The 25,427-nt window shown below is 43.0% G+C and overlaps 1 protein-coding gene across 9 annotated transcripts in view; it reads right to left on the minus strand.

Annotated features, from left to right (window-relative positions):
- Positions 1–2,797: 2,797 nt before the first annotated feature.
- The window catches only part of CTNND1 (catenin delta 1), a 52,933-nt gene continuing 30,303 nt past the window's right edge, over positions 2,798–25,427 (minus strand). For 4 of the 9 annotated variants that reach the window (XM_049646428.1, XM_049646437.1, XM_049646418.1 and 1 more), the window contains 17 exons: positions 23,174–23,245; positions 21,980–22,132; positions 20,782–21,317; positions 16,725–17,188; positions 15,437–15,620; positions 14,382–14,499; positions 13,766–13,919; positions 13,352–13,369; positions 12,841–12,909; positions 11,832–11,959; positions 11,579–11,729; positions 10,901–11,093; positions 10,441–10,555; positions 9,806–9,893; positions 6,621–6,683; positions 5,719–5,822; positions 2,798–4,944 (listed from right to left, as the gene is read on the minus strand). In XM_049646428.1, the coding sequence (XP_049502385.1) occupies positions 4,933–4,944; positions 5,719–5,822; positions 6,621–6,683; positions 9,806–9,893; positions 10,441–10,555; positions 10,901–11,093; positions 11,579–11,729; positions 11,832–11,959; positions 12,841–12,909; positions 13,352–13,369; positions 13,766–13,919; positions 14,382–14,499; positions 15,437–15,620; positions 16,725–17,188; positions 20,782–21,317; positions 21,980–22,132; positions 23,174–23,245 (2,622 nt within the window). In that variant the 3' untranslated portion in view covers positions 2,798–4,932. The other 5 variants (XM_049646445.1, XM_049646487.1, XM_049646462.1 and 2 more) reach the window with 5 other exon arrangements.

The raw sequence follows: 25,427 nt of genomic DNA on the forward strand, positions 1-25,427 counted from the left end.
GGAGGTCACAGGGTATGAGAAAAAGAAATTCCCTCCTACAATCTTTTCTTAACTTTTTTTGTGTTTTCTTGAGGTAGGCTGTCTCTCAGGAGTATTTAAGCTTCTAAACACACCCACCTGGCTTTGGTCAATGGGGTCGCTATCTCCCCAGTCAAGGTACCCTTGTAGCCAGAAGTCACACATTAAAGTCAGCAACTCCAGAAATTCTCTCTGCATTACGGGGCCCCGTATCAAGGACTAGCTTCAGCCCTCAGCAGGTTGGACCTTATCTATAGGACTTGATTTGAAGAGAAGTTTCTTGGGTGCCTGGGTGGCTCAGTCTAAGTGTCCAACCTTGGCCTCAGGTCATGATATCACGGTTTGTGAGTTCAAGACCTGCATCGGGCTCTGTGATGACAGCTCAGAGCCTGGAGCCTGCTTCAGATTCTGTGTCTCCGTCTCTCTCTCTCTCCCTCCCCAGCTCACTCTGTCTCTGTCTCTCTCTCAAAAATATTTAAAAAAAAAATTTTTTTTAAGTTTCTTCTGCCTATACACTGGCCTATCACTATTCTCTCAAATTCAACAGTAAGCAATTCATTCCTTCCTCTATGAATTCTCCCTTACTGTGATTATCATTACACCCACCACGAAACTAGCAATAGTGCCAATGGAGTTGAAGCCAGTCATCCGGGATTCAAGTTTCAGGCCAAACCTTAAGCAAGTCACTAGATCACGGTCTCAAGTTACAATTAACTGACCAAAGGCATCAAAATATAACCTAGGTGACTTATCAAGATTTCAGATTCCTGAGTCACTTCTATCGAATCAGTTTTTGGGAATGGAACATAGGGATCTGCATTTTTAACAAGCTTCTCAGGTAATTCTGGTGCACTTTTTCAAGTCTATAAGGCCAGGTCTAGTTGGTCTATTATGTCTATCCATGAAAATACCAAGATGAACCTTTATTATCCTATACTTCAGATAGAAACAGACAAAATTGAAACATAAGGATCTAGAAAGGCCAGTTGGTCCTCAGTTCTTCCTGGGGGAGAGGCTTCCAGTTTGTAACAAAGCACATTAGTTCAGCAAGGAAGAACAAGTGGCCAAGTGAAGTCATAGCTTTGAGCTGTCAGAAAGTATACTCCTTATGGCCTTTTCACAAACACATTCACAAAAACAGCCTCGCTAAGACAGAAGAGTGGGGGAGCATCCACTATTACCACTTCCAGAAAACAACTCAGGCTCTAAAGGATCGAGGAGGACATGGGCAAATCTTGGCAAAATCCACAGGCTTCCTAAATTTGGTGTCAGAGACACCAAGAGGTTTCAAAAGCATCGCTTCATCAGTGCAGGCTGCTTAAGATACAGGGGCTTTACAGATCATTTTGTTGAACACCTTACTTTAGGTAGGGGCACAGGGGAGAAATGTTTTTAAAAGACCACAGATGAGGGCACCTAGCTGGCTCAGTTGGTAAGGCATGTGACTCTTGATCTCAGGGTCATGAGTTCAAGCCCCACAATTGGGGGTAGAGCTTACTCTAAAAAAACAAAACAAAACGACAGATCTTAGGACTCTCAAGGATTGTAAAGAGAAAGCGTCCATCTGTTTCATCCTTTAAACCTAACATCCACAACACCTAGCACATAGAAGATGTTCAGTAAATATTTACTTTATGAGACAAACAAATGAACCACGCCAGGGAGAGGGAAGTGTAAGATTTGTTTCTAGCTCAATGTCAGTGGATAATAAAGAATATAATGGAAATAAAGGCTATTCACCAGTAGCAAGGTTTTTCTATAGAGACAGAAAAGCATCTCAAGTGAAACTACCAAACCACTTTGGAAAGCAAACTCAGATAGCTTTTTGGCTCCGTGATTCATCCTGCTGGTCTAAAACTACAACTGTCAGACACAAACTAAGCTTTAAAAGGGATCAGCTACAATGCTTAGATTTCCTGGTCTCACTGGCCCAACAAAGTTTTCATACTCAAGACCTAGTTCAACAAAATTGAGACATGACCATCATCAGAAGCTATAGATTTTTAATCTAAAGATTGGGCATACAGCAAAGCATTTTACATAAATTCTCACTTTTTTTTTTTTTTTATTATATAACAGGAAATAGGCGCCCCAGAAAAATAAGTCTCTTTCCATAGGTCTTAATCCTTGGCCTCTGCAGTAAAGACAATCCCTGTCAACCCAGCAAGTGTTTGTGACTCACCCACATATTACTTGGTAGGACACAAAAGCAGCTATAGGTCTGTCCCTTGTCTTCTTACTAAAGGATTACTGATAGCCTGAAAAGCAACATTCTGGCCCAGTATTCAGTACTTATACACATGAGCCTTTTAATTCTACATTTTCATATTTATGAAATATGAGGGCATATTGGAGGAAGGCAATTGGAGTTGTTAGCTTCTAATCTTCTACCCATAAAGTTAAATGTTCAAGAGGGCCACGTATCACAATGGGCTTTTGTTCAACGTTAGTTTTGCCAAATGTTGCAAAACAAATCCAGTGACTAAGAAAGTCATTAATTCCTATACTTCAGTTTCCTATCTCTAAGTTAGCAATAAGCTTCCCGTGCCCCACATTTAATTTTTAAGAATCTTGAGGGGGAAAATGTTTCATATGTAATTACCAACAATGTTGCTTGGTAAGACTTAGGACTGAGCTCAAAGTAATCCGCTCTTGGTAAACCCCCTTCTGGCTGCTCTGGAGAGAAGAAGGACACTGATACACATAAGGAAATAACCGAAATGAAAAGGAAGGAAGAGATACAGCTTAAAGTGAAGAAATGACACAGACCCCCCACATACACACTTTAAAAACTTTATTTATATAAAAAACTCATTTGTTTTTAAAAGCATTAACAAGAGAGAAAGGAAAACAGAAAAGGTATGGAGCAGAAGACACGCCCCTTAGTACTGTTCGGTGGGGAGGTGGGATTTTTGGTTCTCTGGAATTGAATGTTTAGTGTTTTTATAAACAAAAAAGAAAAAAAATAGTTAAAGGTCCCCAAAAGCCCATGGCTGTTCTATTACCCACACCCCACCGAGAAAAAGAGCACCAGGAAAAGAGCAGAAGAGGACAAGAGAAACCAAGAGTGGAGCCAGGTCCAGATGGGGGCAATTTCCCCTGTGCAGTATGTTCTTAGGGTCACAGAGAGGAAAAGGCTCCTTTTTGCCAGAAAAGGAGTGGGAAGAAATGGGGGGGGGGGGTGGTAAATAAGGGATTTTAATGCATAGGGGAAAGGGAAGGGGGGTGGTGGGTTGTGCACTTGTCTCCTACCCCATAGCCTCAATATATAAGGGAAGGGGGAGAGAGAAGGATAAAGATTTCCAGTTGCATTGAACAGAGCTTTTAGATTAAGGGGAGGAGTAAAAGGCAAATAAGGAAAAGGGTTAAAAAAAATCAACCAGCATAGCAGCTGATTCCTCTAGCCCAACCCACTAATAAACACTAAACAGAAAGGAGGAGATGCTGGGGGTGGGGTGGGGCAGGGAGGGCACAGATGCGACTTCCCTCCGGTCCCTTGGGAGATGACGATAAATTCTGGACAACTAAGGAGTAAGAGTCGCACCACTCACTCCTCCCACATTTTGAGATTCATCAGAACAGGATGTTTGCAAAACCCCAACCATATACTATTGAGCAAAGCTGAATGGCTGAAATCAGAGGTTCTACCAATTCCCAGTGGAGAATCTAAGGTTCTCTAGGTCATCCCTCCTTTCTGCTAGTTAGGGCCAATAGTGGGTAAGAAAGCAACAAAATATAATTTGCAAAATCATGAAAATGAGACTGCAGAGGCAAAGAAAGGCACATGGAAGGGAAGGAGGAGATGCACCCCAGGCCAAAGGCACAAAGAAGAGGCAAATCCAGGGGCGATCCCCCACCTTTTAAGGGTAAAGGGGGCAGGAGTATGTACATCAAGTCCTTTTGTCAGCCAACCAATCCAGGGAAGAGGCAGGGGAGGACAGAGCTAGAAGGGTAAGAAAAGGAGAAAGAAGGGCAGGGGGGAAGCCAGCTTCAAAGCTTCCTGCCAGTTTCAGACTAACTGATTCATGTACATTCCTACTAGCTCCTGCTAGAGGTTCTTCTCCTCCCCAGAAGACATCTTTCTGATCCTTCTCACCCAAAAAGTCTTCCTTGACACATTCTCCTCTTTCTACAGCCTCTTGCAAATGGCCAGGCCAAGTCAGCAGACATTTCACAGGATGGGAGAGGAAGATTAAGGACAGCCTTAGTAAAGGGCAGTGGCAGCAGCTGAGGGTTGGCATGAGGCTTGGAGAAGAGATGGAGTCTGTAGGTCCACAGTGGTCCCTGGCCTGGAGATGAGATCAAGGTTTCTTAATCTCAGTTCTAGGAGACCTTCACTTACTCAAGGGCCCTTGCCAGGTGGAATGTGCCAATGTTGCCAGCCTTCTTTGATTCAAAAATAGTCATCAGGAATACGGGAAGAGCTCACACTTCCGATTCTCCAAAAAAATAAAAGTCCCTTCCCCACCAAGAAAAAAAAAATCTTGATTAAGAATCATCAGTTTATCAGAGTGCTAGACACTGCATAGACAGCATGTAACTTCCAATTCTTCCCACAGCTTCCAGTGAGGATTCCCACTCTCTCCCTCCCTCCACACAAGGCCAAGAGTTCCAGGGAGAACTGGCAAAAAGAGCTAATTTGCAGCAGTTTCTCAAGATATGCATATAACTGAGTCAGGCTTCTTGGGAGCAACTGGAGGGGATCTGGACGGGGGAGGAGGGACAATTAAGCTTCACTGGAAGAAGGTAGGAGTTGGTAGGAAGAAGGTGGCCACTTAGGGCTATAAGGGCAGGAGGCAGCCTGGCAGTTGGCACAACAGTCCAGCGAAGAAAGGGAAAAATCATCAGTCCATTTCACCACCAAAAAATAAAAGTACATATATTATAAGCCCAGATGTAGCGCAGACAGTGGTGCTAAATCTTCTGCTGTAGGGAAAAAAGAGAAAGAAATGTCAATAGGGTTGGGAATGAGGAGAACCAAAAGACAGTTGAGCAAATCCGGAGGGAGGAAAGCAGCACGGAATGGAGAATCAGATCACTGGAGGCACGTCCCAGCCTCTTAAGAGGCAATCATCACAGAAGCAGCACCCCCAAGCGCCAAGCGGCTGAGACTAGGGTCTCTGGCCCGATTGGATCAGCTTGATTGGCAAACTGCTGGCACATAGGGACCTCCTTCCTCAAGGACGATCTTGGGGGTGGCTGGAGGACATACCATGGAGGGGTTAGACACTTGGTCCCCCTCATCATCCAACTCTTCCTCCAGAGATTCCTGCCCCTCGTCCTGCTGTGAACACATGCAATTTGTTAGTATGAGAGTAAGGAAATAGAAACCTCGTGAGTATGTGCCAAACCTAAGGAAAATCCCGAAACTGGTCAACTCAAACAAAACAAGATAATAGTAAGAAAAGGGCAAGATATTCAAGAAAAGGCAGGGACAGGAAGAGAGTAATGTATGAGAATAGATCTATTGGCATTAGTCACATCAGCAATACATTTATGGTCTCCTTCTCCTAACCTGACCGTTGCAGAATTATGACCCAAGAAATCTCAACAGGAGTCAAAACTCCTACTTTTCCTGAAAATCCCTATCAGAAAAGGATACTGTCTTTCACTAGGTACTTTTTTCCCATTTCACAAAACATGAAGGTTTCAAAACAGAACTAGCCTTAGAAGGACAGGAGTATATAAAAGAGAATTTACCATCAGGGGTGTTCCCTTCAATGGCTCCATTTCACCTAGATCCCCGGATCGATCCAGTGTTCTGTTGTGGTCCCCTCTCTCATTCAGTGTGGAATAGTTGTTATCTAATGAAAAAAGTACAAGAAATACGATATTCCTTCTGGTGTACCATACATATTAAACAGATAAGTGTAAATTAGGCACCCCTGTTGGGAAGTAAACTTTGTCAAATGCTCCAGAAAGTCATTAAGTTCTAGTCCTTGACTTAAGGTCCCTGACTTAAAAATAATTTGAATCTAGTTGGGAAGACAAATGAAACACACAGAGTATGACATATGATAATAAAGCAAAACAGAAGAGATCTGTCTATAAATGGTATTGGAATTAAGAAGAGAGCGTAGGGGTGCTGCAACAGTCAGGAAGCACCTAACAAAGGAGACAGGACTTGGTTAAGCCTCTGGGGATAAAGAAAATTTAGCAAAGCAAAGGGGAAGAAGGGCATTCCAGTAGGAAGTATGCTCTGAGAAAAATTTAAAAAGTAGAGTAAAGAGACAAAATAGCAAATTAGACCAGGTGGGCTGAAACAGAGTACATGGAAAGAAGATGGAGAGGGAGCCTGGGGTCAGCCTGTGAAACTCGGTAACAGTTTAAGGACCCAAACATTATTCTGCAGTAAGTGGGGGTGGGGATAAGGGTGAATGAAGATTTGGGGTTTTTTTGAACCTTTGAATATGTGGGAATGTGGAAGAAAGTAGATATATCAAGTTTCACTAAATCTCCTCTCATCCTTCCAAATAGAAATGTCCAGCCAATGAATGCTCTCCCAGGATGATGAAGGTGCTAGAAAAGAAACTGCAGAGCCAGACAGTTCTCATCCCAATGAAATATAACTCCGTGTCCTTAGGCAGGAATTAATCACCTACCTAATGATTTTGTGTTTGATCCCATACTGCTCATCTGAATTTCTTCCCGATCAGGTTTCTTATCTATACGGAGTCAGAAAGTTATCCAGGTCAAAAACCAACTCTTCAAAATCTATACTCATCATAAAAATTGCTCTCTGGTTGATCCTCCCTCCCTCCCATCAAATTTTTACTGAGCACCCACTATGTGCCAGGCACTAGACAAAGCCCTCATGGGACTTAAGAGATCCCTTTCCAATGGAACCCTAACGTTCACCCTTAACAACCATTCACTCTTAACAAGTACTTGTTAAATTATTTGGTCTCCAGACCCCTTTACACAGTCTTAAAAATTATGAAGATCCAAAAAGTATTCATTGGTGTCAGTTATATATATATTACTATTTTCCTGTACTGAGAAATTTTAAGTATTTCACTTAAAAGAAAAAATAGGGTGGCATCTGGGTGGCTCAGGTGGTTCAGCACCTGACTCTTGATTTCAGCTCAGGTCATGATCTCACTGTTCGAGCCCCATGTTGGGTTCTGCACTGACAGTGTAGAGCCTGCTTGGGGTTTTCTCTCTCCCTCTCTCTCTGCCCCTACCCCACTTGGTCTGTCTCTCTCAAAAATAAATAAATAAATAAATATATATATATATTTTTTAACAGTAAAAATAGGGGTGCCTGGGGGGCTCAGTCGGTTAAGCTTCTAAGTCCTGATTTCAGCCCAGGTCATGATTCATGAGATCAAGCCCCACCTCAGGCTCTATGCTGACAGTGCGGAGCCTGCTTGGGATTCTCCCTCTCCCTCTGCCTCTCCCCTGTGCTTGCTCTCTCTCTCTCTCTCTCTCTCAAAATAAACATTTAAGTTAAAAAAACTTATTCCATGTTAACATTTTAATGTTTTTTAAAAGCAGGTTTGTGGGTTTTTGTTTTTGGTTTTTTGTTGTTTTTTTTTTTTACATTTTTGCACATGTCTTTAAAGTTTGGCTTAATAGAAGACAGCTGGATTTTCCTATCTACTTCTGTGTTCAATCTGTCATGATGTTATTTTAGTTGAAGTATATGAAGAAAATCCAGCCTCCCACAGACAAAAAGTTGGAAAAAGAATTTTCAACAATTTTTTCAGATAATTGTGTACAGTCTTTGATAGTACACTAATACACAACAAGTAGAATTTCTCTAAAGAGCAAGTAGAGTTTCTCTAAAGTTGGCAGTAATGTAGAATCTGAATCCAAATGAATGACCTCTTCTTCATACTTTGTTAAATTAAAATGCATTGGTCTGTCTTGCACTTTGAATGGGTCAGTTACCCATTCATGATTCTGAAACACCACACACTAGTCATTTGGAAAATACTGGTTCATAGAGTAATGCAGATCTTCTACATGTTAACACATTTCATTATACAACATCAAAAAAAAAAAATCGCATTCATTACTATCACCACTGGTTTGATTAAAATGTCTTTTGGGGTGCCCATGTGACTCAGTTGATTAAAGTTGATTAAGCATCCGACTCTTGATTTTTGCTCAGGTCATGGTCTCAGTTTCATGAGTTCAAGCCCCATGTTGGGCTCTGTGTTGGCAGTATAGAGCCTGATTGGGATTCTCTCTCTCCCTCTCTCTCTGCGTGTCCCCACCCCATAAATAAAATAAACCATAAATAAATAAATAAATAGATAGATAGATAGATAGATAGATAGCCTGATTGGGATTCTCTCTCTCCCTCTCTCTCTCTCTGCATGTCCCCACCCCATAAATAAAATAAGCCATAAATAAATAAATAAATAGTCTTTTAAGTATGGGTGTGTTATCAGGCTCATAATGGCAGGTACAAGTTTCTCACTTGAAAATTCAGGCAACAAGTACTGTCAGTTATTTTTCCTGAAAGTGACAAGCTCATTGCATTCATTTTTGAGAAAATGTCTAGCAAATACTCAAGTCTAAAACCACAGCTTGCCATTTTTTCCCAAGTAAAAATGGCATTCCGTAAAAAGAGTGGCTGGTCCACTCAGAAACTCCAACTAGAGCACCTGTGCTTTCCCCCAGGTCCACTACCACACTCTGGATGCAGCACAGGGCTCGCCAAGTACTTCCTATTTCATCAGCACGGGAGATTTCAAAAAGACGTGTGCTCAAGGTCACAAACAATAAAATTAGTAATTCTTACAGCTCCATCAAGTACATTAACAAGTGAAACTGGCTCTTCTTTACATTGTGAGCGCATGGCCACGAAGCCTAGGACGGCTAGTGGTGTGGGGTTGGTGCCAGAGCTGCTGCTGCAAACACTCCCACTGCTTCTGCATAATCAGCACAGATGTCAACAGACATGGGGATCCTCACACCACATCACAAGAACCCTGATGTTGGAACACCTGGGTGGTTCAGTCAGTTAAGCGTCCGACTTTGGCTCAGGTCGTGATCTCAGAGTTTGTGAGTTCGAGCCCCGTGTCGGGCTCTGTGCTGACAGCTCAGAGCCTGGAGCCTGCTTTGGATTCTGTCTCCCTCTCTCTCTGCCCCTCTCCTGCTCACACTCTGTCTCTCTCAAAATAAAAACCTTAAAAAAAAAAAAGAGAGAGAGAACCCTGATGGAGGCAAAAGCCAAGTGTCAGCAAGATAATAAGGGTTACAGCACACACTTTCATGAAAAAGAAAATGTTTCATAAAATATGCTAATTCATCTTTGGGGCGCAAAATTTATTTGCTCACACGGCAAAAGTGTTTAAAAGATAAAACCACAAATAGCAGCAGTGATCTCTGGGTAACAGAAATAAGTGATTTTTGTTGTTATTTTTCTAGTTACCTGAATTTTCTAATTTTTCAACAGTCCACATATTACATGGTATTATGTGGAAATTTAAAAACCAAAAAATAATCATTATGCAATATATACATACATCAAAGCACTATGTTGTACACCTTAAATTTACACAATGATATATGTCAATTATCTCTCAAACAGAGAAAACACTTGTAAGTCCGCAAGCAAAGACAGGATCACTTCCAGACTACTGCCTGTTTTCTCTTCTAATGCTCAGGCCTACCAGCCTCTGTGGTACAATCCTGAGGTAAAGTATTATTACCGTCTACCAAAAGACTAGCTCATGCAGTAACAAATACATATTCTATTCCACGGGAAGTAAGCCCACTGAAGAATAGCCGTGGTGGAGTAAAAGCAGAGGGGTACGCCCCCTAGACACTGTACCTGATTTTGGGTTCCGGTCAATGAGAGGGAGAGTGCTGTCATCATATGAATGACTGCTCTGGCTTCGAGAAGCATTGTTTAGATTTACCTGGAAGCAAACATAAAATGCAACAATGTCACAGAATACTGAACTCACCCATATTTTATTTCCCAATGGGCACAGATCTTTAGGTTCCTATTCCCAAATATAGCTCTTCCCAAAAGGTACCTCATATGGGTTAAATATCTACATAGTGAAACAAATGAGGGTTTTGTGGCTTCTGTTTATGTTCCTGAACAGGAGATTACAGAGGTACCAAACACTCGCACTATCAGAAGGTGACCTAGTTTCCAGTAAATTCCTTCAAGGGGCTATGGCACATCTGGGGAAAAGTCAAACAGGCCATCTTCCCTCGTCCCCACCAATGTGGACAGCATGCTGTGGCACCGAGGAGAACCACAGCTGTTCTGGCACCAAATGAAGCATAGCATCGTTCTTTTTGGGGAAGGAGTAAACTGAATGATCTCCTTACTCAGAAAGACTTGGGATAAAGCAGGACTTAAGGCAATAGTGAGGAGGAAGGAACCAAAGACAAAAGTGTTACGTGAAACCAAGGGAAAAAAGGGTCAAGTCTCAGGCCCAAGAGTTACTCTACCTGAAAGTCTGATTTCTTCCATCCTTCTTTTTCCAGTGGCTTCCGCAGCTCCTTATATCCCCAGATTGTCTGTAATACAAGTGCTGCTGCTCGGACTTCTTTTTCTGAACGGTTCCTTTTGAGGAAAGTAATACGATATGGAATTTGGGTGTTAAGACCAAGGAGGAAGCTGAGAGCCTGTACTCTCCAATATAATGTAACATAAGAAGAAATGCCAAAATGGGCAAGATCAAGTATTCACCAAGTACTGTACTGTGTCCCAAACAGTGACACAAAAAAATGTTTGATGCAACAGGTCTGTTATCAATTTATAGCTCAACATTAAGACAAAACATTAAGACAGCATTATCTCTTCACACTTTATATGTAAATAAGAAAGCAAACATGGAACGCTCCTTCCTAGTAACTTCCCCTCTCACACACAAACTCTTCCAGTTGTCATTTTCAGTGTTAAACTCACCCTGATTTGTTGATCAACACCAGCTTCTCAATACCCTGTGTCTCTCGAAGCTTTTTGGCAGCCTCCAAGTTCTCAGCAATAACCTCATTGATGGTGTTCAAAAGAGAGACCACAGTGTCCTCAGAGAAATTCTGGGAAGAGCTCTGCTGCCCTCCTGGCAGGTTCTTTACCAAGTTCGGAATAGCATGTTTACCTACAGCGTTAAGACAGAAGGACTGTGTGCAGGGAGAACAAAGCAAGTCCAGTATATGGAGCCTAACACTGTACTTACTTGCATCAATCATATTAAGTGCAATTCACTGTCCACATGAATCAACTTCATTTTGCTATGGGGTTATCGTATCAGAAGAGCCATGAATATATGGTCCTTCTTACTCCTTTATTTATTCTCCCCTTTAGTCACATTGAAACTATGTGAATACTTTATATCAAATATGTTACAACGCCCACTAACAAAGCAAGTGCTTAATGAAGAATAGCTGTTTTTATTCTAGTTTTGAAGAGTTACCAGTTCTTGTCTTTCTAAGAACCATTAAACTAGAACCCTCAGAACCACAAACTATGGAGGACTAGCCAGGATCCCTCCTCTCAGTCACTGCAATAATAACTATTTAGCATCTGCCAGACTAAAGGCTTGGTACTGATACTGAGATTAACCGTGTGCATCCAACTCCTTACCAATCAGTTCTTTGTTGCGAGCATCTACCGCCAGATTTCTCAGCGCTCCGGACGCAGCTTTCACTACACGCTCGTGTTCACTGGTCAGGAGGTCAGCAATGGCAGAAAGAGCCTTCTCTTGACGCAGAGCAGAGCGGATGTATCGACCATACTGGAAGTAACACACAAGAAGAGGTGGAACAGATTACAAACGGTGGCAAACTAGTTAGGTAAGTTCTCCCATCTCTAAGTCTATTTTCTGAAAGGTACTCACCGTCCAGCGCCCAGCACACAAGTTCTGGATAGCTCCAGCTGAGGCTTCTAGGATGGCAGGAGTCTTGCTCTCCTTGAGGAGTGAGATGTATATCCGAACCACCTCTGGCTGAAATAAAAGCTCATAGCCTGCACAAGAAAGGGCAGGAAAGCAGGGGATGCTAGTCATGACCTAAACACCAGGCTCTGGCTGGTTGAAGTTCAGCCTCAGTACTCTGGATTGATGGATTTATGCTCCTATACCATTAGACCCCCTATACTCTCCCACTCACCCAAGAGCAAACTCAGAGGCTTGATTCCATGCCTTCTTAAGAATAATTCATCCATGGGAAGAGCAGAACAGACCTCAACTCGTATGCAACTCCTTTCTCTCTTTCCTCTTTGTCTCTTCTCTTCCACAGTCTACTTTGGCCTTGGCACTCAGGGCATTCAGGTGCCCACTGACACCGCTCAGGGTTAAAGATTCCTCATCTCAAGTGAATTATTTCTAACTTAACTGAATCATTCGGTCTACCTTTACTATGACTAAGTACAAAGCCTATCCTAGATTTAACAACATCTAAAATTTTTACATCCATGAAGAACTGTGAATTTTAAACTCACTGTACTGGTAAACATAAACACCCAAACTGTGAGAAAGAGGCTTCTTAGAACAATTACAGTCCTAAGGACAGTAGTGGTTACTTAGAGCACCTCCGTTTCTGGCCTAGATGGGTTCAGGACCCTACCCATCCTCCAATAATCTGAAAAGTTGCCACAACAAGCCATCTTTCCTAAGTTACTGCTACAATACCAGTTTCCCAGTGCTCCACCATCATTCCATGCCCAGAGTAGGAGGACAGAAAACAGTGATCATACTGCAGAGTCTACTGTTAGGCTACCAAACACTTGTCTGTGAACTATATATATATATATATATATATATATATATATATATATATATATATATATATATATATATATATATGGGACCGAGATCCCTGGAGACTAAAAAGAAAAAGATAACTTACCCCGGGCAGGACTAGTTCTTTTAGGGAAATCCACTGTATCGTTTGCTGGATCCTCTGTGGGTTTTTTCCCTTTGGAAATTAAAAAAAGGAGGGGAGGGGAAAAAGTTTAAGAAAGGAAAGAGTCCACATAGTGTACTTTTTATTCTTCAGTCAAAATCTTTGGATCAGAGATACATCAAGAGGGGGGAAAAAAACAAAAAACAAGGTCCCCCCCCACAAGCTGTCCCAGCAGGGGGCTGTGCAGAAACAAGGACAGAAAACAGGCAGCAGACAGGTAAGATAAGGATAAGCACCGTTGTTGCTGTTGTCCTGAGTTCTGATACCTGGGTCTGCTATCCAGAAATAGCATGCCATGAGCCATTAGCTCCAAAGAGCTGAACTTGTTTCAATGGTCCTCCTCAACTGAATTTTCCTACATGCATCCACAGGGAAGGGTTAGGAAATACTAGGGAAGCTAAAATCAAAGCATGCAAATTAGAAGTCCATAAGCGCCTTAAAAGATTCCACTCACCTCTGGAGAACCACTCATCTTCCAGTGCGTCACCCAAGGTGGAAAGCAGAGAGAAATGAAGGAAGAAAAATGCAGGAGAGAGATGTCAACAGGATCGTGGGCAAATAAGCAGGGAAGCAAGGAGGAAAAGAAAAACACAGGAAACACAAAGGAGGAATGGGGGAGAAGGCCCCAGATTAGTTGAGTTCTCGTCCTTCACTGCCCCCAAACTGATACCAATGACCACCACCACCACCATGATCACCGCCATGAATGGAGAACACGACACTGGGGAAGCGGCTGCAGAGCGAGGAGATATCCTTGACTAGGCAGACTCATGTACCGCTCAGCAAGTATTTTGTGCCTAAAGCTAAAAGAGTTCCTTCCCTTTCCCATCCTACATTAAAGAGCAAGGAACAAAGAACCAAAACTCACCTTTGCCCTTCTTGGCCCCAAAGCAACTGGCAGCATGTGGCCCAGTATTGTTGGCAACGTTGGGAGGTGCCTCTTGGTAACGCTCTGCCTGTGGGATCTCCCGGTGAACTTGGTATGACAAATTCCGAAGAAGGCAAACGCAGTTCTCCACAAGCTTGGGGACACAAGATAAAGGGCTCGGTGAGCGAGGAGAATGCCTATAGTGATTTCCCAGCAAGTACAGGTTTCCATGATCCAAGTATTAAAATACTGATCCCCAAAAGCATAGCCCAATCCGTCATCTCTCACAAAGCCTCTTAAGTGCACCAAGCCTCTCAAAATCCTTGCAGCCTCAGGCTACTGGAAGGTTTCTGCCACCATTTGGTGTGTGACACAAAACCGAGGGTCACCCTTTTTCCTACTTAGGAAAATATAGAACCTTGGAAATATAGCTAAACAGCTTTAAAATAGATTATACAGGTGAAGGAAATTCTAAAGAAAACCATGGTGAACATCTGCTTTAGGGAACAGGAGCTGGTACAGATACCTCAGGTCATCTGAAAGCCTGAGATGGTAGGTCTGCACTCCCGGTGCCTCATAGTTGCTGTGAATGGAATTCACTCAGCCGGCAACTTACCTTGCTGTCTGAATCCTTCTGCCCAATCTCAGCCTGCACAATGAAAATGAGGGCATCCACTAAACCATCACACTCCCGAAGTTTCCGGCGAGCCTCACTCCTCTCTGAGCTGACATTCCTGAGGGGAAAGGGAGAGGCTTCAAGATGACTCAAATCTAGAAATCCTCCCTTGATATCTTCAACATTTACAAGCCTCCTCTGTATCTTTTCTTTTCACTATAACAAATAGTGAGTACTTGTTATAAGCAAGGCACTGCGGTTAGAGAAAAGTTAAGACAATCCCTACTTTCAGGACATTTATACTGTTAACAGTGCTTTAAGATAGAATAGATACTTCTTTCATGGAAGGACGAATGAAGAATGGGGCAGAGAACACAGGGGTATACTCCAAAGAGAGAAAGAAGATATCAAGAAAATTTTCATGAAATAAAGGCATTTTTGAGTTTAGCCTCAGAAGATAAATAAGGAGGGGCGCCTGGCTGGCTCAGCCGGTAGAGCATGCGACTCTTGATCCTGGGGTTTTAAGTTCAAGCCCCACAATGGGTGTGGAGATTACTTAAAAAAAAAAAAAAAAAAAAAAAAAAAAATCTGTAGGAAAAAAAGATAAAAGAGACAGGGGTGATGTGGACTGAAGGAAGAACAGTTCCTCCCCCTACCTTCTAGTACATTTTGTACTCCTTTTGTTCACTCATTGCAGCCTTACTTGAAATACATATCATTGAGGACAGGGACACAGATACACACAAAAGCTCCAAGCTCAGGACTTGACAACTGCTTTACGTGTGGTAGATATTGAACAAACATTTACAAATTAAATGAACAAAGTCAAAGAGGCACAGAAGTGAGGATGTGCAGGGAACAAGTAAACCAGCGTAGCGAACGTATGTGGCATACAAAGGAGTAGTGACAAAGGTAGAAGACAGGCTGGAGTCAGAGTCATTCCTCCAGTCACAGGAATGGAGGCTGAGTGACAGGCTGAAGAATTTAAAAAGAAAAAAAAAAAAATGTTAGTCCTCAAAACTTCAATCTTCATACTCTTGAAGCCCTTACGTTACCTAAGACAGCCAGCTGTGTTGGTAAGCACCGACTCCCACTCGATATGGCGCGGTTTGCAATCTTCATTTGGTTCCCGCTCCCAACCAGAGTGTGGGATGATCACCTCATCTGTCAGGGCATGCAGTGCATGGTCCACAATCTCCATTTTGATTGAGTCATGGGATGAGAGATTCCACAGGGTTCCTGGCAGAGACAACTCATCAGATAACCTCTCCAACACCCAACACAGGATGTTTGAAGAAAGCCGAAGAGAATCCCCTACTCCATCATTTCTCAATCTTCCCCAATACTTTATAATCTGGTATAACCAGATACATTATACTGATATTCGAGCTTTTGTTTGTGACTCACGGTAAGAAATATACATTATGGCTCAACATACACATACATACATACATGTCATGAAATAAAATTTCATAAAGTAATACTTACTATAAGCAATGCTCTCTGGGCTATCTCTACCAGAGTTTCTCAACTTCAGCGCCACTGACCTTTTAGGCCAGATAATTCTTTGTTGTGGGAAGCTGACCTGTCCACTGTTAGATGTTTAGCATCTCTGGCTTTTACTCATTAGATGCCAGTAGCACTCCCCACAAGCCAAGTTGTCTGTCTCCAGACATTGCAAATGTCCCCTGATGGGCAAGATCAGTCCTAAGAACTAATAATCTACCCTATTTTTTGTTCTCTCTTTCTCTTGAAATACTGATTGGGATTCACAAAACTGTATTTAACATGCACTAATGAATCACGACCCACAACATGAAAAACAACTCTTCTAAAGCAAGGGCCACAAGCTCGATTGTCTACACACGCCAGGCAGGTATGTCAGAAGCAGATACTTAAAAGAAATTACAAGAGAGTAGAAAAACGGCAGACACCCAGCTTCAGTGTTTGGGAGACAACTTCCTACATGGCAGTAGTTGGCTAAAGGCAATAGAATACGTTCAGGATTATTGCAAACCGGAGCACACACGTACCAATCAGCTCAGACCAACTGTCAGGGAGCAAAATAAACCCACTGTTACCAATCCTTGCACGTTTTTACCAGAAGCCAAGAATCTGGAATTTTAAGTGAAATCTTCTGAATTTTAAACATCAGCAACCAATTCTTTAAAATTTTGAAAACCCTGTGTGATCCAAACAAATCTGTGAGATGGATTTGACCCAAAGACCACCAGTTCATGACCTTGACTCAAAAATAAAAGGACTGGAAATCCTTCTAGCTCTCAACATCTCTAGGGGTAAGAGTAACCCCAACCGAGCAGTCCTCTTGTGCTTGTAACTCACCAGTAATGACTTCAGTGAGGTCCATATCACGAGCCTTTCGGAGCAATCGCACAAGGGCAGGAACACCATCACAGTTTTTTATGGCGATCTTGTTATCCTGGTCACGCCCAAAAGAGATATTCTTGAGAGCTCCACAGGCTCCAAGATGCACTTCCTTTTTGGGGTGGTCTAACAGCCCCACCAGTACTGGGATTCCCTTGAGCTTCCGAACGTCGGTCTTCACCTTGTCATTGCGATAGCACAAGTGTTGCAGGTACGCAGCTGCATTAGACTTGACAGCATCCAGGCGGAACCCTAACATGGCTATCACCTCTGGCAGCTCTGGCTGTCTCCAGTTGGGAGGTGGTGGCCCTCCCTTGCGCAGGCTATCCAAGCTTGCTAAACTTCCCCGTTCATGCTGGGCCAGAGGAGCCCAATAGTACTGGTCCGATGGCACCTCCTCACCAATCATGTCTTCATAGCTCCTGCAGTGTTGGAAAAACCAAGAGGAAAGACGAATACATCAAGTTGTTGAGTCTGGTTTCCCGGTGAGCTCCCATTACCCCTCACCTCCAAGGCAAGAGTAACTTCAGCTCCAGTACACTAGATCTTACCTCTCCTTTGCATAAATGATGCAGTGATCAATTTTTCTTAAGGAGAGAAGGTAACAATTTTAAAGGCATCTGCATTTAGATTAAAACTACCTTTTTTTCCTATCAAGTTTACTAGCTTGGAAGAGAGTAACAAATATTCAGAGACGTTAATCACAAAAAAAGAACCAAATCCTGACTGCTTAGCACTTAAATGATACCTGACAGCTAACCTCTCTGGATAGAGACTGAAATAAACACTCAGATGACAGGGTTAAACCAAAGAAGTCAGCAAACAATGTCTGAGAACAGTTCTTACAAGCCTTTAGCTAAACAGGAAATGAGGCATTTACACACAGGAAACAGCTGCTGGGATTAGACCCTTAAACACACTTCTTATTTAAGCCTCTCCTTATCTTATTTTGGAAATTATAAGAGAGGAGGCGATAAGAGTAAAAACAGTACATGCCTTCTTGGTACATCACATGAGGACTTCGCTTTGGTATGAGCCTGAACATTAATTTTCACAGTCCACCCCAACGTCATCTCTGCTATTCAACAAATATGTCTGAGATAGGATTTCTAGCCTCTAATTTCTAAATACCTCAGATTCTGTCAAAACAGAGGCTACAGAACACCACAGCATTTGGGATACCCAGTCACCAAGAAAAGTACAAAAACAAAGCAACTGAAGGTTTAGAGAAGTCTAACCAGAATTCTTCCTATTTCAGTACTACCAGCAACCACTAGAGGGTGAATCTGTCACACTATTATTTATTCATAACCACCAGGAAGGAAGAGACCCATTATCTGTGAGCTCATCTCACTCTTTGGCTCCCATAGGAGAGAGGAGAATCTATTGTGTGGAACTCTCCAAATGAGTCTGTTGTTTGTTCCACAAAACCCCTCCCACTGTCAGCCCAACCCTCAAGGTTAGCCAGGAACCAAGGGCCTGCCTCAAAGCTGTCAACATCAGCCACTCAACAGCAACTCAGATGGACGAAGCATTTAGTAAAAATCACTATTTTTTAATATCATTGAAACAAAATGAACAGGTTATAGAGCTGAGTTTTAAAAATAAGCTACTGAACAGTATTTTAAGTAAGATTCCAGTTTAGCAGAAGAAAAAAAGAAAGTCAGGGTATGTTTACCTGCATAGGAAAAAAGAACTCGCACCAAAGGAAAGGAAACACACCAAATGTTAACCATAGGTCTTTATCAATGGATGGTGTGCCTTTCTGGGTTTTCTAGTTTTTAGTGAGCATATTTTACTTTGATTATTATTTTAATATAACCAATCACAAAAACAATTGCTATAACCAAGATGTTGGTCACTCAGTTGTATTTCCTTCTTTTACAAGCAGTGGATCATGACATTCTTTCCCTTGTTTTACAAATAACAAAGCTGTACCCAGAAAGATTAAATGACTTGCTTGAGGCTATATAGCTAGTGGCAAAGGCACAACTAGAAGTCTTCTGGTTCAGTGCTTTTTCCACTAATCATTCTGCCTTACTGTTTCCGTTTGACCTTGTATTACTCTCCTAGGCCTAGAGCAGGAAGCAGCAAATGTTCTTGCTAGTCAAGCAGGTTTCCAAGTCCAGTGCCACCCTGGAACAGACCCAAGAACCAGGCCCCAGACGCTCTCTATGTCAATTGCCACAGCAAGGGACAGCAGAGAATGACCTGGCCACCCACACCTGCCTAGGTCCAATCACTCTACTAATGAGGAAGTCAGAAAGGCAGATTTGTTAACAAGCAGAAGGGCCAACACCCTGGGCAGACTCTTTGGTGATAGCTGTTATCTACCAGTGCTCCATGTTGCACCAGCTGAGGTCTGATGCCCACCCCACTGCCCTCTCCCCCCAATGAAAGGTGAGTCACATGGGAGTTGGACTAGCTGTCCAAATGATACAATACCTAAAAGGTGAGTGACTCAGGCTTAGATAATGGGGCCTCTACCCCTGGGCCCAGCCCAGTTCATTATTAACCAAAGCTACCTAATATGAGGAAAATGAGCACAAAGGCATTTGCTTTAGAAGGTTATGATCCCATAGAGAAATTCAGCAACAGCTGCTAGGATAGCCTTACCATCAAGACATCTATACATCTTCCCCTTTACTTCTTATTTTTCCTTGCCTAGTAAACACTATGTCTCTGATTTAATCTAAAGCAGAGTTGGCAGCCTATGGGCCAAACTTGTTTTTGCACAGCCCCAGAGCTAAAAATGGGCTTCTATATTTTTAAAAGTTTGTAAAAAGAACAACAACACACAACAAAAATTATACATGGCCCGCAAAGCCTAAAATGGTTCTATCTAGTCCTTCACAGAAAAGGTTTGCCAACCCCCATTCCAAAGCATTCTCTCAAGGCAAACCATCTACCAGCCCAAACATCAATCAATCATGCCCTTTTTCAGATCACCAAAGAATCCTCCGGGATGAGTAGTAAAGTCAGAAGAGGCAGCTGCTTAGTGACCTTTCAGAATGTCACTAATGTACCACCCTCAAAGGATGCCACCCCCATTTCATTTTATAATCAAATGTAAGAACCAAAACACAGTGTCAATTTGGGCTTTTGTGAGGTCAAGGTTTGTTTTTAACTTGAGATTAAAATCACCACGGGGAGGGGCGCCTGGGTGGCTCAGTCGGTTAAGCCTCCGACTTCGGCTCAGGTCACGATCTTGCGTCCGTGAGTTCGAGCCCCGCGTCGGGCTCTGGGCTGATGGCTCAGAGCCTGGAGCCTGCTTCCGATTCTGTGTCTCCCTCTCTCTCTGCCCCTCCCCCGTTCATGCTCTGTCTCTCTCCATCTCTCAAAAATAAATAAACGTTAAAAAAAAAAAAATTAAAAAAAAAAAAAAATCACCACAGGGAGGGTTCTCCCTTCACTGTCTATTCTGGCCTAGAAAGCCTAAAACCCTCAATTCTGAATACCAAATCAGATGCTGAAGAAATTCACAAGAGCAAGGGAGTGTCCCACAGCCCCAGGCACCAAGCTCCTTTGTGATGCTGCCTATTTCTAACTGGGGGTTAGGCAGAAACAGCAGAAACTCTTGGCATAGAAGCAAAGGCCATTCTTCAGGATGTAGACCAATAACCATCACAAGTCATTTTCTATAATTAGATATATGACTTCTATAATGAAAAAGAGACAAAAAAGCAAGTCAATATTTAGTAAAATCACAGAAGGGAAGACACAAGCGTCTCTTATTCAAAAACACTTGGAGAAAGAAGAGGGGAGCCTGGGTGGCTCATCCATCTGACTCTTGATTTCAGTTCAGGTCATGAACCCAGGATTGTGGGATCAAGTCTGGCGATGGACTCTGCTGAGCGTGGAGCCTGCTTGAGATTCTCTCTCTCCCACTACCCCCTCCCCCACTTGCTCTCTAAAACAAATAAAATGAACAAAATAAATTAAAAAAAAAAAAAAAGAAGAGCTGTCCCTTTCCACTATTTTGAAAAGACCCTTACCTTCCCCTTTTCTTCCCTACCTGAGTCGTCGGCGAGGGTCAGAGGGCGTCCCCGTCCGACGGGCAGTGCCATAATCAGACATCATGCCGTAATCCAGGTCATCATAGCCCATGCTACGTTGGTCGTCCTCTAGCCCATAAGGCTCTGGATGAAAACGATGCAGATCCACACTGCTCCCACCTACCCGAACCTGGGGCTGGGGCCCATAGACATCCTGTCTACTAGGTGCCCGATAACCTTCCATGCTGGGCCGATACCGCTCCTCAATGCGGGTCACCCGGGACAGACTGCCATAGTTGTCACTGCTACTTGGATAACCATCTTCATAGTGGCGGCTATATCCATCAGGAGGGTAGTGGAAGTTCCTGGGAAGAGTAGCAGTGCCTGCTTGCCCCACATAGGGACCAGGTCCCCCATTGCCATTCTTGCGGAAGTCACGACCCAGAGTCTGGATATAGTTGTTAGAAACTGACGAGGCATCCACAGGCAGCCCATCTGGTCCCATAGGGACTGGCTGTACTGTCCGTGTTGTCACAGTCTTCACCACTTTCTTGACCTTCAAGTAAGGAAAGAGAAAAGAGTGAACAATAGAAGCTTAAATTCTAGACTGCTCTAAGAAATGAAATAAACCCCTACTGCCAGGCCACTTTATCTAGAAATGCCTTACGCTTTACCATCTACCCTCCTCTCCATCTTAGAGGAAGTCCCCAGGCAGGACAGCTGCACTGACAGTAACTGTGCCTATAAAGGAAGCTACTATAGACCTTATAAGGTCTTTCTTTCTTCCCCATTCCATTAGATTTTCCCAGATCTCTTCTATATTCCCTGTCTGGCCAGAGACCACTTTCTTTATGCCTCCACTACATACATTCAACACCTTTCATCCACCTTAAGTTTTTTTTTTTTTAATTTTTAAATTGTTAAATTTTTTTATATGTTTATTTTTTTTTTAGAGAGAAAGAGAGCACAAGGAGGGGAGGTTCAGAGATAGAGGGAGACAGAATCCAAAGCAGGCTCCAGGCTCCGAGTTGTCAGCACAGAGCCCGACATCGGGCTTGAACTCATGAACTGTGAGATCATGACCTGAGCTAAAGTCAGGTGCCTAACTCACTGAGCCACCCCAGTGCCCCCACCCTAATTAAGTTCTTAATCCCTCCCAGTGAAGCCCACAAGAAGACCTCCTCCATCATCCCCGACCTCGTATAAGTCTTAGCTTACTGTGGTCTCTGTGCGCCGAGTAGTTCCATCATCAGAGGTCTCCACGGAGACAACAGACATGGCTCCCTCCGGGTCCTCCTCCGTGTAGGTCTCCACAATCTGCCCTGGCTCCTGCATCCTGGGAATGGTACTATACACAAGGTGACTGTGATCCTGTATGGAAAAGAGGAAAAGCAAGGAACAGCCATAAAGATCAACAGTCCAACCCAATGACAAGCAGTCTCCCTAGAGACAAAGACTTCTCATGCATCTTCCATGGGCCCCAGGATTTTCAGAGGGGTAGCTTTCCCCACGTTTTGAACTTCTACAAAAGAGCAGAAGCTATAATTTCCCAGTTCTAGTCATCTAACAAATATGAACTGAGGGGTATCTGGGTGGCTCAGTCGGTTGAGTGTCCGACTTTGGCTCAGGTCATGATCCTGTGGCTTGTGGTTCAAGCCCCGTGTCAGACTCTGTGCTGACAGCTCAGGGTCTGGAGTCTGCTTCAGATTCTATGTCTCCCTCTCTCTCTGCACCTCCCCTGCTGATGCTGTCTCTCCTCTCAAAAATAAACATTCAAATATTACATATATATATATATGTACACATATATATATACATATATATGTATATATATATATAAACATATATATATATGCATACATATATACATGTATATATGTATGCATATATATATAAAAACTGAGTTAACTATAGCCACATCAACACCCAAGTGACAGAGACAGCAGACAGCAGATTTAACTTCCCAGTTCTGGTCGTCAAAGTGAATATGATCTGTGTTAACCGCGGCTACATCTACATATGAGTGACCCTTCAAAAAAGAAGTTCAACCAATAAAGAACTTTTAAGATGAACCAGAAAAATCCCCAAAAGAGCCATCTTCTGACTGGCTCTGTACCCTTCAGAAACTGCCTAAGGCTCAAGACCAACCAGATTTCAGGTAGAAATAGAAGCACGCCCATTCCAGAAAAGGGATGCAGTAATTGAGGGATCAAATACCAGATCAACAGCCATTAAGATTCATTCCAAAATACAATCATCTATACATTGAAGCTCCACTTTTTTATTTTCCTAATTAATGGTGGGGGGGGGGGTACTTACAATGTACTTTACAAGACACCCATAAGCTCTTATAGGCTGGGGAAGGAAGAAGATACAAATGAAAAAGCTGAGACTGTGAACCAAAGAAGTTACCTGGGGTCCGTTGAGTTTCAGATCTGAAAATTTCTGTCGCTCAAGGTCAGCATCGCCCACAAACCGGCCGTTCTGAAACACAGCCCACAAGGAGATAATTCATTTTGTGGCCTTCCTTTGCTCTATCAAATACAAATTATCTTTTTTTCCAAACAGGAAAAGGGCTTTCAAAATGATATTTGTGGCCTGGAGTCCTTCTGTCAAGTACTTATAAAAGAACAACATCACCCCTTAGTTTTAGCACTTTCCTCAAAACTGGAATTGGGCCTGGTACTAGCAGACTGGGTCTTTGGAGTATAAGAAGGTAAGCTCTATGAGGGCAGATGTTTGTTGTATTTTTATTTTTCATTTTTTGGTCAGTTTTGTTCAATGATGTATTTCCAGTGCCCTGACCAATGCTTGGCACATAACAGGCACTCAAAAACTATTGACTGAGTAAATAGCAGAGACTCAGGTAAGCCCTTAAAAATATAAGGCTAGGTTGGGGAGTTTCCAAAAGCCTTCTTTTTTTAAAAAAAAATTTTTTAATGTTTATTTATTTTTGAGACAGAAAGAGACAGAGCATGAATGGGGGAGGGTCAGAGAGAGAGGGAGACACAGAATCCGAAACAGGCTCCAGGCTCTGAGGGGTCAGCACAGAGCCCAACGCGGGGCTCGAACCCATGGACCGCGAGATCGTGACCTGAGCTGAAGTCAGACGCTCAACCGACTGAGCCACCCAGGCGCCCCTCCAAAGGCCTTCTTTATTGCTCCGTCCATCTTCATGCTTTACTACCACTGGAAACTTCCATATCAGAGAGACGCAAGAGATAGGAGTCTCTCTTTCCAATAGGAAGAAAATGAGTACCCCAATTCCCCTCAAGCAGACAGTTGTCTCAATATCATCTTCACCAATGTTTAGAGCCACAGAACACAAGTTGCTCTGTCTTAAGCAGCAGGAAATAATCTGACAACGTTATACTATGTAAAAATACATTTGACTGCTCCTCTTCCAATAGAAAACTGTGAGATCCAGCCACCTTGGGAGACTTCCCCCACCCTTCTCCCATTACCTAGGGAGTGTAATGCTGCAGGGAGAGGAAGTTAAACATTATTTTCAGGAAGAAGGAAGGGTGTGGCTTCACTGCTGAACAGAAGTTAAAAATAAAAAAGAGACAGAAAGAGAAATCTTGTACTAAATCCTGGAATTCCCCACCACCTCCAAGCCTGAGCAGTCCTGCTCTCCCCTTAACATATATACCTCTCATTCCTGACCCTCAATTCTGGTTCCTATAAAAATCCTAGGAATCTTGCAAACACACTGCCTCCAAGTTCCTGATCATCCCCTAAATGGACTTCTGTCCTCTCACTCAATATGCTCCTCAGCACGAGGGACCTTCTCTGTCTTAAAAAATAAATAATCAATGAAAAAGGCAACTGGAGCATAAGCTGCAGCATAAGCACTGTTGTTAGTTCCCACAGGAGATCTCTTAAGATGGAGTCTACTGGGCAATGCCTACTCTACACACACACACACACACACACACACGCACGCACGCACACATGCACGCACGCATAACCTCAGACAGATTATATCACAGCAAAGTCAGACCAGAGAAACCATAGGAAACACAAGATACTTCTCATTTCTAACCCCAACTCCCCCAAGTCACATCACAAAGTCAGCCAACCCAGAGACCACTGGCTCCTGTGGTTATCTGGGTTAAATAGCAGCACGATGCTCCTTCTCCAGCTCTAACCAATGATCTCTTCCCTCCAAGACATGATTTGCAAAGCCAACAAAACAAGCACGGAAGGACAATATGGAGCGGGAATACACAATTTATGGACACTGCCACACCTTCTGAGCAGACTGTTCCCTGAGGGAGACTGAACTGGAGCCGAGAATACAAGATGCCCAACTGCACCAACCACTAAGCAGACATTTACTTTCTTGAATTTTTGATACCAAGTTGGGGGAAAAAAATCAGAGAAAACAGAAGTAACTTGATTACAGCTCAAAACTACATGATGTAGAATCCCAACCCAGAAACCCCACTCCAGCAAAACAGAAGTCAGACGGATGCTTCTCGAGATAAGTCCACTCAACTCAGCAGAACAGCAATATCCCCTGTGTCTTATATCAGTATTTAACACCCCTGGATAGGTTCACCATGAAGCATGGGCACTGGACAGCCCAGCACCATGAGGAAAAGTAGTTTCCCAGGTAGGATCATAGCCTCTCTATGACCATGCCAAAGTCCTACCTGCAGGT

Source organism: Panthera uncia, chromosome D1 (assembly GCF_023721935.1).
Source record: "Panthera uncia isolate 11264 chromosome D1, Puncia_PCG_1.0, whole genome shotgun sequence".
NCBI lineage: Eukaryota > Metazoa > Chordata > Mammalia > Carnivora > Felidae > Panthera > Panthera uncia.